We start from the raw sequence: 13,481 nt of genomic DNA on the forward strand, positions 1-13,481 counted from the left end.
ATGAATTAATGCCCTGTAGCTATAGTGAAGTCACCCAGCTCCCATGGGCCCATATTTCCCTCTCCTATTTGCCAGATGACTATGATACTTAATCTTGTGTTTTACGAAAATTAAGATTTTATGTTTATAAGCTTTCTCAATCTCTGAAAATAGTGCTCTTATCAAATATAATGAGTGTATTTGGGATATTGTATTCTTTTTAAACTCCTTCTTTTCTGAAGGCTCACAAGCTATTTAGTAATCTAGTGTAACAATTTTATGAGGGGCCCATGCAACATTTCAAAATTCATCCTTTAATCCTATTTGCAAATAAGGAAAATATTTTCCTATTTTCAGCTCTTGGTGCATCCTTTATTTTACTTGATTTCTAAATCTTGTGAATCTGACACTGCTGTAGGAAATTTGTTCTATAACTAGAAATATAATGGCCTTGAAGACTGGACCTTACTTTCTAGTGCTTTTTTTCCCTTCTTAAGTGTTCTCAGTGATTTGGATTTTATTTTTTTATTTTTATTAAAAAATTTTTGAAGTTTACTTATTTATTTTGGGAGAGAGCAAGCAGGGTAGGGGCAGAGAGAGAGGGGAGAGAGAAAATCCCAAGCAGACTGCACAGTCAGCATGAAGCCCGATGCGGGGCTTGAACTCATGAACCGTGAGATCACATGACCTGAGCTGAAATCAAGAGGCGGATGCTCCACCGACTGAGCCACCCAGGTGCCCCCCAGTGATTTGAGTTTCAATTCATACACTTTTCAGACACTCTCTGTCCCTTGGTATACGAAGATGGAGGACAAGTGGGATAAAGGTTAACGCGATGGCCTTCTATCAGGGCAGCGTGGAGCTCCTCTTTTAGTCTGGATGCACACCTGTTAAATATGCACTTGTTGGAACCCACACCATGCAACTACACTGGCTACTCTTCCATGCATCCCCAATTTAAAAAAATACCTTATTTCTTATTCCCTTTTACAGTCTCAACCCGCCCACAGGAGTATGCCAATTCTTGATCTGAACTCTTTTTCAGAATTTTTTTTTTTTTTTTTTTGAAATGCGGTTCCCAAGTGTCAGGGTGCAGGTCTACTTGTTTCTCTCCCATTCTTACACAAACTCTAGTACAAAGTCATTACCTTTTGCAACATTCAAAGTCACAAATCCCATCCTTCAAACTGCTAAGGAATAGATCCAAATAATAGTTCCCCTCATTTGCTTCCTCTGTCTTCTGCAAGAGATTGTTTGCCTGCCAAAATTTTATCAAATGCTTGTTGCCTTTAGTAGAATGTACGTTGGAACTATATCGAGTGGTGTAAATCCCCATCACAATGACACTTTGCCTTAGGGCTGGTTTAGAAGTGTGGATTAGGAAAGCACTGTCCATGCCCTCCCCTCTGGAGCATTACTCTGTTCTGGAGGCTGCTCTTGAATTTGGCCCCTCACATGCATTTCCAGTTCTCCAGCACTTCCAGCCCACCCAGGAGTACCTTCTTTCTTTTCAGTGCTGCTAATACCTAATGTTTTTCCTTTTTTTATGAAGTAATTCTGTTCTAGGTCTTATCATACCCAATTCCCCAGGTGAAGACTTGAGGCTGCTAGAATAAGCTACAGATAAGACCCATCAGGAGGGTGTGTCCTACTGACCACTCTGCTGAAGGTGACCCTTCATTTCTCTGCTCCTCACTTTTTTTGTGATACTATTCTCTCCTGGAAATTTTCCTCTGCCTCCCTCCCTCTCCCTCTCTCTCCTCCCAAGCCAACTCCTCAGATGTGATACTCTGGAGCGGTCTGTCCCTGACTGTTTTCTCATTAACCTCTACACCCCAGGAAATCTAGCAGGTCCCATGCTGAATTAGTCCACCTGCTTTATGTGGGGATCCAAACCATCCCCTGCCACTGCCTATGATCAGGCCGTCACTTCCTCCCACTGCCCCTTAAATGCCTCCATCACCTCCATTCTCACTGTGTGTGTACATGTGCGTGTGTGTCTCACACTCTGCCATGTGGAAGCTTTCGTGGTTCTCAAATGTGATGTGCTCTTTTAGAGCTTGGTCCATGAGCAAACACTGTCCTCTCACTTGCAATATCTTATTCATATTTCTACTCCCAGGGGCTAGGACAGTGCCTACCACATGGCAGGGACACAGTAAACGATGACAAATGCACACTGGTTTTGCATGGCAAAACATACTACATAGTACTGTCTGACTCCTTTTCCTATGCTCTTAAGTGTCTTAAGACAAATGGAGGAAATTAAAGATCTTCCCAGGAAAAAGAACCAAAGATTCCACCAGAGAAGTCAGAAATGGGACTGTTACAGCTTTAGGGAGAGAGGCCACTTTTTTGAAGGTGTATATAATTTGAGAATAAAACTTAATAATGATATTAGGAAGTCATGAGTCTAAGAGAGAAGGTATGCTATTGTATTTATTACCAACTATATCTGTTACTTGAAAATAAAACTAAATTTCACTGGTGAAAGAATGAGGTGTAAAATTACTTTTCCTTAGGCAGCCCAGTCCTCTCCATCAAATGCTGATACTTCCAGAGAGGAGAGATGGCGAATGCCATTGTGGCTATTGTTCTATTGAAGTGGACGTTTATTTCAAAAAGCCACCATCTGTTTGATTCAGGGTGAGTTCCTCCTAATGGGCACACTGTATGTTGTGTGGCCACCTTTTCCCTGAAACAAGTTAGTTGAGGAGGAGAACGAAAGCCCTGGCTCCAATAATTTGGGAACTTCCATCAGTCGAGCATCGTTTAATTTTGGAATCTTTAGTTGGCTTTGGAACTGTAAACATAAAATGTGGCAAGCTTCCCATTTACAACATTCTAGGCACGGGAATAGGCCCCCTGATTGCCCATGAGGGACAGAAAAAGCAGATGGCAGGTGACTTGGCCCTCGTCACTCAGAAGAGCAGTGGCCATAGGATGAGGGCTCCACTTGAAAGATTTGATTTAGCCTGCTGAGGAAGATACCGGAAAACTCAGGAAGGACAAAGGGGCTGGCCTGAACGGTTACTGAGGGTGCTTTCCAAATACATCCCTATCGTGTTCACTGTTTTTTTCTTGATCATGTACGACAATGGTATTTTTCAGTCTTCTGTGAGCCTTCACCACACAGTTCCAACTGTTTGATCATTTAGCCAAGGGTACCCCAAACAAGAACTCCTTTGATATTGATTCTAAGCTGGATTTACTGCTTAAAAAGGTCCCAGAGAGGCAAATCCATGCCAACAATGTGCCCAGTCCTCTGTTTAGTAAGAACTGGTATGCTTTCTTGAACGTTACTGAACAAAATTGATACATTACTGCTCACATTTCTACTTCTAGTTAAATATTATATAAAACTGAATCAAAACTGACACTATTTAGGGTGCTTAAGTATCAACCATTAGGTGGGGAGAGGATAGGAGATATGAATAACCATTGCAAACTAATTCCATCGGCTTTTTTCTTCATTTGTCTCAGGTTCAATGCTTGGCTATCTATGGTCAATATAAAAACAAAACAAAACAAAACAAGTGCTTCCTCTCTAAAGGACTGAAAGAAGGTCTGAATTAAACAACATGTCCCTTGTTCATAAAATAGTCATTCTGGTAACCGAATGATGTTTGGATGAAATGAGCAGTTTGGTGATGTTCTACTTCACAACTGTAACCTTAATATTAGAAACAAAATGGGGACACAGGAATGCCCACATAAAATGGCTGGTATTTACAAAGAAATTTCCCGTTCTTTGTCAGCACCCACAACTATATGTAATATCTCAGGGAAACAGATAATAGCAATGCTTTCTCAGAAATCTGTTCTCATAAATGAATTGTGCCTTCTAGGCCCATACATGCAAGCTGCTTCATTCCTTATTGGGTCTTGGTTCATAGGCCAATGAAATGTTGCCAAAGGATATACTGCCTGGCTTTAGGAAAGGAATGAAACATAATAAATACCTAGGAACAGAATTCCCCAACTCATACTGGGGGAGGGAGGTGGTCTGGAATGGGTACCAAGGAGGGCTTCACGGACATGTGACCTGAGCATCTGCACAGTGCTTACAATGGGCCCTGCTTCGTTGAATGCTCTGTTGTTGCTCTCCTGAAGTTCTCAATAATTTTATCTTTGATATCGTGTTCTGCACTTGAAGTCTGGTGAGACAATGGAGCATGCTCATGGGCAGAGGAAATACATACAACATATGGTTGTTGGAACCATATGGAACCATAGAACATGCTGGTTCCTTGCACAGCCTTAGCAGTGTCCCAGGAGCAAGACTGTGGTGGAGCCACAATGCCTGGTCAGAGGGACTCAGAGACGGCACACAGGAAGTGTGTCACCACCAAGCCTGAGTAAGTGGGGAGGCTGACTATCTTGAGAGGCCATACTTTCCACCTGAATTGGAACTTGCTTTGAGCACAGAAAATAAGCAGTGTTGTCCTAAGGAACAAGAATAACCAAGAACCCCTACAGATCCTTAGTTGTATTACTGTGTTAGCCAACAATTTACTCCGAAATGATGACAGAGATGGAAGGGGAAAAACAGAGGGACGCCCAGTTCTTTTTTCTGTTAGTCCTTTCTTACTCACCAGTAAACTGAAGGAAGATGGTTGGTTACATATTGCATATGAAGAATGAAGTAAAAATAGGTAAGTTAGTTTTGTGCTGCGTTTTCACTGTTAAGAGCAAAATATATCCATGTATGAATTACAAAATATGAACTGTGTAATTGTGATTCCATATATGAGCTAAATACTTTTATATTTGCATATTAAACTGGGATTATACAATATAAATACCGATAAATATTAATGCTAATTATTTAAAATTTTAATATTTCTTGACTTCAATTGGCATTAAATAGCAAATAAAAAAACACCATGACAAGTTGAGAGAAAAACTGTGAAGGAATGGAAAAAGGTTTATATTGTAGCATCTTTTAAGGCACTTCTCCCTCCCTGCTTTTTGAATGAGGGCCTCTAGATTTTCATTCTCTACTGGGAGCCCTGGGTTATACAGCCAGCACTGGTTTCAGATATGTCCAAAGTATTACTGATCTTCTCAGCCCTAGGGAGGACTTGCAGGGGTTGGGGTGGTTGCCCCTAGTACCGGGCAGACTTGATGCTGTACTAAGATTAGAACTTTCAAGGTGGGCCACGAGGTGACAGAGTTAGGGAAGCTCGGCCTCCTCAGGTATCCCCCAGAAACCACCTCTGCTGGAAGCTTGCCCTTGTGTCTGTCACGGGTACTCTGATGGGCTCGATCATGCATTAGATCCTAAAAAACCTGAGTTTACCACTTGAGAACACTGACGTCTGCGCTTGCTAGAGTGCCCTCTTCCTGGAATGCTATCCTCCTCCCTGGGGACTGCTTCCCTGTCATCCCTCCAACCTCAGCCTACATGCTTTCTCTGCAGAGAGCCCTTACCCTGGCCCTGTTTCACTCCCACTCTCTATTTAGTTGCTTTATACAACGGTATTAGTTTGTGCATCTTCTCTGTGAAGTGCGTGACAAGAACCCCATCTGCCTTGCTCCTTGTGTATCCCAAGCTCCTGGCACTGGGCTCGGCAGTTCGTGAGTCCACACGGTTAGCTAAATGAGAATACAAAGGGACACTCGCAATTAGGATGTATTAGGTTATTCAGTGTTTTTCAAAATTCAAATCTAAGACTTATCTCAACGAAGCAGTAAATTCCAGAACTCAGCTGCTACACAAATCAGTTCAAACTTTTGCCAAAGCATGTGAGGACCAGGATGTTTTAACAAAATGTTAAGGGAACAGTTAATTATTAATAGCCTCAGCTGACATCTATAGGTATTTAAAAAGTTTAAAAATTAGTAACCAGTAATGTTTTAAAGAATAAAAGTACAAAAACCCCTCTTTTTTCTTTTTTCTTCTATTTTTCTCAACTATTCTTATTATTATACTTTTGGTTTCTGGCCTGAGTATTAGAACTTTTATAAGCAGAAATTACATAATAGAGTACTTAAGTGATTGCAAAGTTTTCCCTATATCTTTATAAAAATTATATATAGTATTTTATTTCTTAAGTACTTTATTTGAACTGCACAGATTAAATCTTCTCAAACTATAAGATAAAAGAAAAATACTTAAATTTTTAAAATAATGAGCAACATAATAGGTTTTGTTACTTTTCCTGTCTTAACTTCTACCAACTTGTCCTCTGAGATGTCAACCTGGCTATTTTATGAGTTATTGAAGAATACAGTATTTAATAACCCACATTAACATCAGTAGCCCTGGCTGGCATCCACATTTATCTAATGTGATTCCTTGAAAAGTTTTTCAAGTGACACTGAATCCAATCTTTTGAAGTTTTAACAGTATTGTTTTCCTTAAACCTGATTATTCTGATGCTATATTGATTCTTCTTTGAGAAAGCGGTGTTGAACAAAATAACGAAGCATGTATTTTGTAATGAGAAGTTTGATAAGTGGGGAAAGTGGCGTGACAAAAATCACAATGGACTTACATGGAGTGGAATTTTCTTCTTTGCAAATGATTTTTACTTGCTTTGGTCCAAAATACTTGACTGATGAGTGTCCGGCTCATCCTAGTTGACATGCAAGCTGACAAGCCAATTGCTGAATAGGTCTTTCTCATCTCTGCCAAGAACCTCTTTCAAGCGTTTGCAAAATAAAACCCCCCATGCTGAAGGCTGAATCGACACCAGCTATAAGATTAAGTCTAGAGTGCTGTGGATATCACTTCGAAGAATGCCATCTCCCAAACACGCACCACCAGCCTGGACAAAGCGCGAAGGAGCATGCAGAATGGAATAATGCTGCCCTGGCCCCCAGGGAGGGACCAGATGGGACCTAATAGCTCTTTTCTACTACTAATTTCTATGATAATTCCAAGTTGCCACATGGCATATGTATTTTTTTTTTAAATCTAAAGACAGAATATCAATCAACACAGTGACCAAGATTTTAATGAAAGGTATTTTTCATGAACTGTACCTATTCACACATGATATTTCTCACCTACCCTCGACCCCCTTTCAGCAACACATCACTAATGGCTGGAATGGGACAAGTATAGAGAGAGTTCAAACACAGTATGTTCATATTCATTGTCAATACCAATTAGAAACAAAGAGATTCTAAGTTTTACTAGGAGGTCAGATGCCTTTTGCATCAATTTTAGGAAGTCACCTTAGTTTCCTTTTGTTATAATCAGACATTATACCTAGGCATAAATACTATAGCATGCCAACTGATGTCTGAGAAAAAAATTACAATAGTGAAATTTCTCCTGGTTTTAGAGCGATCAAGGGTTGGTGAAGATTTGGGAAAAATTACAAAAGGATTTTTAGCCATTCTCAATGATAAGTCCCCATGCAACTTCACTTTGCCTTTCCCTGTACCCTCAACCAGATGCAATTTCCCCCTCCTCTGACCTTCTAGAAGGACATTTGTACTTCTCCACTGGTACTTGCCACATTCTTTGATTGATTAGAGTCATTTCATTTGCTGTTGGTTTCGGGTAGGTACTCTGGGTGACCCTGTTACATTTTCCTCGGCATCCTACCTTCTCCACACAATAGACTGAAACCCACAGGGATGGGCAGAGGGGATCCTGACCTCAGGCAAAAACACCAAGAACAGAGGAGCCACTCTTGACAGTCACAGCTTCTTGGCACAAACCTATGTGACTAAATTATGAAAATAAACTCTTCTGGAGGTTGGTGAAGCACAGTGTTATTATATGTAAGATAAATTGACAGACGGTCTGAAGATCATACAATGTCATTTTCAACACACATTAAAAAACTTTCTCTCTTCCCTTTTCAACCCAGGAACTACTTACCCCTCATGAAAAACTGCCAGAAATCAGGATTCCGGGAAGGTTAATAGGTTACATACTCCAAGCAAAAAGATACAAGCTCTGGTAGAGTGGGATGAGGCACTTCACAGCCCTGCTAGCATTGATGCACGTGGCACATATAAGGCTTGGCAATAGCTTTCCACTCACTATGGCTCCATCAAACAGAGGCCCAAAAAATGGAACCTGTTAATTCAAAACAAAAAAACACTTACTTTTCAAAAAACCAGTAAAAGCCAAACCAAAGACCTGAGAACAGCTGGTGGATGTCTTGGACCTGTCATGACCACACAGACTGTCAACCACAAAGAGATGCTGATCTTAGCAGGATACACGTTGAGGGCTTCGGATCAAGCAACACAGGTCTGCTCCACAATACTCCTCCACTATGAACTCTTCAGCAAAACTTCTCATGACAAATTATGACTAAGTTTTTTCCCCCTTGTGTTGCCATTTAGAGAAATAGCATTACTCTTTCTAAATGTCTACATCACGTGGATTATGCACAATACACCGCTGCACCTCATCGCACACCTCTAGCCTTGCATCCTTCTGAAACCAGTGTGGAACTGGCAGTGTTTCTGCATGGATCCCGATGCCTATTGACTCTTAAAGGAGATAGTGACTATCGCTGGTAACAGCTACAAAGTCCTACTTATAGTCCTCATTCTTAAACCTTCTTTCCTCTGCTTCTAAGATAATTGTGTTATCCTCATTTCTTTCTACTTCCTTATTAGAGGCTTGGCTTTCTTTCACTGGACCCACTTTTACAATGTGAGCAACCCACAAGGTTCTGGTGCCTGTGTTTTCTGGATTTCTTTCTTCTCTTCCCCTCTCTCTCTCTCTCTCTCTCTTTTTTTTTTTCCATTAGAAATTCATTAACTCCATTTACCAATATGGAGATTGTCAGCTCCATGAGGTCAAAGACTGGGTCTGCTTTGTAAGTCATGTATTTATTCACTCTCGCTTGTTAATCATTTATTAAAAATATTTATTATGTGACAGACACTGTTCTATTCCCTGGGAACACAGCAGTGAATTATAAAATTCTTCATTTCGTTGAGCTTAGAATTTATTGGAGGTTTGAGAGGATAAAGAGTACATAAAACAGAAAATATAAATATAAAATATATACATAAAATATGTATCAGGTAGTAAAAGAGCTAAAGTGAAAAATAAAGCAGGAAGAGCAATAGGATTCTTTTTGAGGGGGGAAGTCCTCCAATTTAAAAGCACGTGACTAGGGATGGCTTCAAGGAGAAGATGACATTTCAGTAAAAGTTTGATGGGAGAGCACTCCAGGCTGAGGAACAAGCAAATACATGGCCCTGTGGTGAGAGTGGAATTACTATGGTTAAGAAAAAGCAAGCAAGCCACAGAAGATGTAGCTCAGTTGAGCAAGAAAAAGAACAGAAGGAGATAAAGCTGGATAGGTAATAAGAGGGGTCTTATAGGAAATTTTAGAGATTCTGGATTTCTGCTGTGCACAAGATTAAAGCCTTCTGGAGGGTTTAGGGAAGTGGGAGATCTGATCTTATCTTCATTTTATTTATGTATTTAAAATGTTTATTAATCTATTTTGAGAGAGAGAAGGAGAGACAGAGAGAGGGAGAGAGAGAGAGAGAGAAAATCCCAAACAGGCCATGTGCTGTCAGTACAGAGTCCGATGTGGGGCTTAATCTCCATGAATGGTGAGATAATGACCTGAGCTGAAATCAAAAGTTGGATGCCCAACCAACTGAGCCACCCAGGCACCCCTAACCTACATTTTAATGGTATGTTCTGGCTTTTGTGTTGGGAAAATTGCAAGTAGTAGGCATTATGGAGACCAGCTAGGGAACTAGTGAAGAATCTAGGCAAGAGATGATGATGGCTTAGAACAGAATGGTGGCAGAAGTGGGGAGAAGTGGTTGGTTTCCAGAAATAGTTTGAAGGGAGATAGGATTTTCTGAGGATTACTAATGAAGTGGGAGAGAAAAAGAGGCATCAAAAATGATGCCATGGTTTATGCCTGGCAATAGGAAAGTTGGAGCCACCTTTTCCTGAAATGGAGAGGACCAAAAGGGAGGGTGACTGTTTCAACTTTAAACATGCTAAGTTTGAGATGACTATTAGATATCCAGAGGTGATATATGGAGATGGCAGCAGATATATCAGGCTGGAAGTCAAGGGAGAAGCCCAGATTGGAGATTTTCAAGAATTATTTATTTATAGATGGTATTTACAGCCATGAGATTGGATGATCAGATGAGTAAGAAAAAAGGTTCAAGGACTAATCCTGTGGCCCTCCAATGTTTAGAGGTTGAAGACATGAGGAAGAATTATCAAAGAAGATTGAGAAGCAGTTGCTGGAGATGGTGGAGAGAAACCTCCAATGAGTAGCACTGTGCCTGGCACATGGTTGGGATGCAAATACTGGCTGAATGGGTGAAACTGTTATTTTAAATAACTTAAATTATGTAACAAATACAGGTCTCCAGAATAGGTCTTTTAACTTGTGTCGAAGACTATTTACTTGTGGAATACCTTTTCTGTGGTTGGCACTGGGAGAGGGGCCGGGGAAAATGGAAGACTCTTTGCTCAAAGGAGAGGACATGTGAAGCTGACATAAGAAAACTGTGAACTAACATCCCTCAACAAAGATGTAAAAATAATTTACAAATTCTCAGCAAATTAAATACAGCAATATATATAAAAGACACTGTATCTTGACCAAGTAGTATTTTCCATAAAAAGCCAAGATTGGTTAAACAATGATAAATCCATTAATGAAATTTACTACATTAATAAAATAAGGAAGAAAAACTGTATGACCTTCTTGATACATACAGAAAAAACATACATAGAATCAACTCTCATTCATGATTTAAAAAAATTCCCAAAAAACTGGGAATAGAAGAGAACTTTCTCAATTTGATGAAATCTTAAAGGAAAAAAAAACCTGTAACATAAATGATGGTGAAATATTAAATGTTTCCCACCTAAGATCTGAAAAGGCAAGGATGTCTGTCACATATTCTATTCAACATTTTTGAAAGTCCTAGTTATTACAATAAAGAAAATAAGAGAAAGAAAGGAAGAAAAAAAAGGAACCTAAAGATTAGAAAGAAGTAAAGTTATTTATTTAGATAACATGATTATGAACATGAGAAATCCAAAGGAATTTAACTAGACAACTGGATTTTGAAAGGTCACAGTATATAATATACCCTCCAAATCAATTATACTTCTGAATGTTAGCCACCAACAATTGGAAAATGACTTGAAAAAAGTGTTTATTTATTTTTGAGAGAGAGAGAGAGAGAGAGAACCCAAGTGGGGGAGGTGCAGAAAGAGAGGAAGACACATAATCTGAAGCAGGGTCCAGGCTCTGAGCTGTTAGCACAGTCTGACGCAGGGCTCAAACTCACAAACTGTGAGATCATGACCTGAGCTGAAGTCGGATGCTTAACTGACTAAGCCACCCAGGTGCCCCAGAAAAAGACTTTTAAAAATAATAACAGCATCAAAACCATAAGATAACTAAGAATAAATTTGATAAAAGATATATATATTATCAAACATTGATAAATTAAAGACAAAGACAACCTAAAAGATGGAAAGATGTACAATGTTCATGGATTGGAAATTTCCACACTGTTAAGATGTCAAGTCTGCTGAAAGAGAGCAATAGATACAGCACAAAGCAAATAAAAATCTTGGCAAGCTATTTTTATAGACATAGATAAGCTGATTCTAAATTCATATTAAAATGGAAAGACTTAAGTTAGCCAAGACAATAAGATTTATATTACCTAATTTCAGGGCATACTATAAAATTATCCTAATTAATATATAATAACATTGGCACTAGGAAAGACAAATATATCAGCAGAACATAATGCAGGGCCCAAGAATTGATCCAACTGATTTGCAATAAAGGCAGCACATCAATTTTATATGGAAAGGGAAGTCTGTTTCAAAAAAGGTCCTAAAACAAGCAGATAGTCATATCTAACCTTGACTTCTACCTCATATCACACACAAACATTTAGATGGATTATATATCAAAAGAGTAAAGCTGAGACTACAAAGTTTCTAGAAGAAAATATATGAGAAAATCTTCACAATCTTGGGTCAGGCAAGGGTTTCTTAGGGTATAAAAGGTGCCAATCATAAAAGAAAAAAAAATAAATTGGACTTAATAAAAATGTAAAACATTCTGCTCATAATGAAAGTGAAAAGGCAAGTCACATATATTCACCAAACTGGACATACCCTCAGTGTTCATCAACAGGAGAATGAATGAAAAATTTGTGGTATATTCAACTAATAGAAAATTCCACAGTAATGAAATGAACAAACCACAACTACATGTAACATCATGGGAATGACCCAAATATTATGCTGAGTGAAAGAAACAAAGAAGAAACAAAGACACAAAGAAGTTCACATAATGTAATTCCATCTATAGTTCAAAAACAGGTATAACCAATCAATGGTGACAGAAGTCAAAATAGAAAAGTGGCTACCTTTTTGAGAGATTAGTGATTGGGATGGAGTGTAAGGAGATTTCTGATGGCTGGCAATATCCTATGTTTACATCTGGGAAGCATTAAATAATGTGCTTTGAAAACATCAAGTTGTACACTTATAATTTGTACCCTTTTCTTTATTAATGCTATATTAAAAATATTTTGTAAAAAACAAGTATATAGAAAGTTTGAACAACACAATAACAAACTCATCCTCATGGATACATACAAAATATTTCACCCAACAATTGTAGAAGACACATCCATTTCAAGCATGCACAGAACAGTTTTAAAAACTGACCATATTCTAGGCCAACGATCCACAAATACAGACTATGGTGCCTATTTCCAAGTCTGGTGCCTTTTCTGTAAGGCCTACAAGCTAAAAATGGTTTTTCCTTTTTTCAACGGTTGAAAAAGATATTTTGTGACATGTAATAATTATATGAAATTCAAAATCAGCCAAGAATAAAATTGTACTGGAACAGAACCACAGTCCTTCACTTACATATTGCCTATACTTGTTTTCACACTGCAATGGCAGAGTTGAATAGCTGTCACAGATACTCTGTGGGCCACAAAGCCTAAAAGATTTACCACCTGATCCTTTATAGGAAAACTTTGCTGAGCCCTGTTCTAGGTCGTAAAGCAAGTCTCAATTTCAAGGGGCTGAAATCATACAATCTATATTCTGTGCCCAAAGACACATTAAGTTAAAAAAAATTGCAACACAAGAATACCCAGCACAAACATCTATGTTTAGAAATTAAGAAACATACTTTTTAAAAAAAAAATTTTTTTTACATTTATTCATTTTTGAGAGACACAGAGCACAAGTGGGGGAAGGGCAGAGAGAGAGGGAGACACAGAATCTGAAGCAGGTTCTAGGCTCTGAGCTGTCAGCACAGAGACCGATGTGAGGCTCGAACCCATGAACTGCGAGATGGTGACCTGAGCCGAAGTCGGACACTTAACCGACTGAGCTACCCAGGCGCCCTGAAACGTATTTCTAAATCACTCAGGGGTCAACAAAAATACTAACTTAAAAGTATGTCAAGTTAAATAATCATGAAAATAGTAGATATTAGATGTTGAAGCAGTAACGACAGGGAATATGTGGGATTAAATGCTCA

At 38.9% G+C, this 13,481-nt stretch overlaps 1 protein-coding gene across 1 annotated transcript in view; it reads right to left on the minus strand.

Annotated features, from left to right (window-relative positions):
• RALGAPA2 (Ral GTPase activating protein catalytic subunit alpha 2) overlaps positions 1-13,481 on the minus strand; it is a 322,478-nt gene that overhangs the window by 77,987 nt on the left and 231,010 nt on the right. Inside the window, 1 exon segment of the mRNA XM_043602994.1 lies at positions 7,893-8,020. Coding sequence (XP_043458929.1) covers positions 7,893-8,020 — 128 coding nt within the window.

The sequence above is a fragment of the Prionailurus bengalensis genome, chromosome A3 (assembly GCF_016509475.1).
Source record: "Prionailurus bengalensis isolate Pbe53 chromosome A3, Fcat_Pben_1.1_paternal_pri, whole genome shotgun sequence".
Classification (NCBI taxonomy): Eukaryota; Metazoa; Chordata; class Mammalia; order Carnivora; family Felidae; genus Prionailurus; species Prionailurus bengalensis.